General features: G+C 58.1%; 1 protein-coding gene across 1 annotated transcript; it reads right to left on the minus strand.

The window, feature by feature from the left end:
• Positions 1-73: 73 nt before the first annotated feature.
• On the minus strand, positions 74-1,603 carry J7T55_008971 (uncharacterized protein; the record flags this gene model as incomplete). Its single annotated transcript, XM_053136392.1, has 4 exons — positions 74-220; positions 399-1,210; positions 1,258-1,337; positions 1,409-1,603. Coding segments are annotated over 4 exons (1,234 nt in total), but the record flags the coding sequence as incomplete, so codon positions are not given.
• Between the last annotated feature and the right edge of the window lie 123 nt (positions 1,604-1,726).

Below are 1,726 nucleotides of genomic sequence, written 5' to 3' on the forward strand. Positions count from 1 at the left end.
TTCTTTCACCAGCGCCTTCCTGTCGCGCCTCCTTGTTTCAATCGTACTGAATCGTCCCCAATGAAGCTTGTCTCTAGTTGGAGAGAACATATCTTTTGCCACCTATGATCTCGAAGGCGATAGACTGCCTGATTCCAGAGTCGACCATGTCTGTGGCAGCAATGAACCGGCCCCGCCCCTCGGTCGTTTGTGCTGTCCCGCGTACGCCACGCAAAATCCACTTACAGTAGTCGCACGGATATAGTCAAAATACTTATCCTCAAAGAAGCTAGATCTCTCATACACAACGTTCAAGCATCATCGTGGCCAGACCTCGCTGAGCGCGACCGTGACCGCATAGTCATGCCTTCATTGCGCTCTCTAGCCGATGAACGGGAATGAGACCTCGTTAACCTTACTGTTTCCGCCGGCCCAGCCGGCCTTTGCGCGAGGGACGCCGAGCATCTGCCTGAAGCCCGTGCTAGCCGCCGCCTTTTAGATGACTGCTGTCCATCCGGGCTCATTTCTGGGCTCTCTGTGTCGTGTTCTGGGCTTGGGGGCAGGTCCCAGTCGAATGTCACCTGCTTCCTCTTCCGTGCCCTGTTTTGAGCTCTCCGGTTCCCTTCTGGCTCCGGCGTCTTGTCATGTGCCACCTGGCGCCTCTCGCCTTTGCGAAGCAGCTCAGCAAGCTGATGAAAGGGCACGGTGATAGGGGTTGTCTCCAGCGCCTGTCGTCCTATTCGTCTTTCGCTGCCCTCGGGTACAAAGTCTGAAAGACATAGGTCCAGCTCGCCTGCCTGTTCCACGCCCTCCTCGTCCCGGAAGACGGCGTCCCACAGGACGCGTTTTCCCAGCCTGTACAGACAGACGCTTGATGCCGCCCGTGGTTTTTGCCCGTCGGCATTCCCGTCCTTGCGCTTGCGCTGCGTCCGCTCTTGGTGTTCAAGGTCAACTGTCAATACTGTCCGAATGGCACCGCCGGATTTGAGGATGTAGCTCCTCGCGAGACTCGCGAGGTCCTGGCTCTTTTGGCTGTACCCGATCTCGGCCACGAAGGGCGCGTGGGTATTCTCGCCATAGCAAAAGGAGATGTCGGGGACCTTCCGACCGTGGGGCTCGCGTGCGGCAGAGGGCGTCGTTTCCAGCTCGACGTGATGGGTGATAAGGTCGTGAAGGTCTCGGATGTCGCTTGCGGCGGCTTCGTTTTGAGCTTCCGCATCGGAGGAGATGGCTTGCAGAGGAGCTGAGGTCAAAACATCAAAATGCCCTGCAATCGACCATGCCCGGACGCCCTGCTAAGCGCAAGGCCGTGCGGTGGGATATTGAAGTGGATGTCTGCGAGGACGGCAGCGCTCAGGCTGAGGGTGGCAACGATTGTCAGAGGCACAAGAGGTCTAAGACAAAACTGTCCGAATCTGACCGGGCATACCGGGGCGCCGCCGGGCAGGATGCAAATAGCAAGTTGCCAGAGCGAAGACGGACACGATCGGTATCCCAGGGCTCTTCTCGGCGGACCCGATCACAGTCACGCAGCAGCGCGGGGCGGTCTGCCGGGCTTGAATAGGTGTTGCACGACCGGCTGGCCTGTGTCACCTCCCTTAGGAGGACGCGGGCTTTTGCCCACCTGTGAGCCAGCTGATGAACACTCGCAATTCGGCCACAGAGCTTCTTTTGTAGGTATGGCAAAGCAATAAACCTCCCACACCCAGAGTGTAGACATCCAACAGGTTGGCGAACGACAAGCAAC

Source organism: Diaporthe amygdali, assembly GCF_026229845.1.
Source record: "Diaporthe amygdali strain CAA958 chromosome Unknown NODE_166_length_1726_cov_74_608247, whole genome shotgun sequence".
In the NCBI taxonomy this organism is placed as follows: Eukaryota; Fungi; Ascomycota; class Sordariomycetes; order Diaporthales; family Diaporthaceae; genus Diaporthe; species Diaporthe amygdali.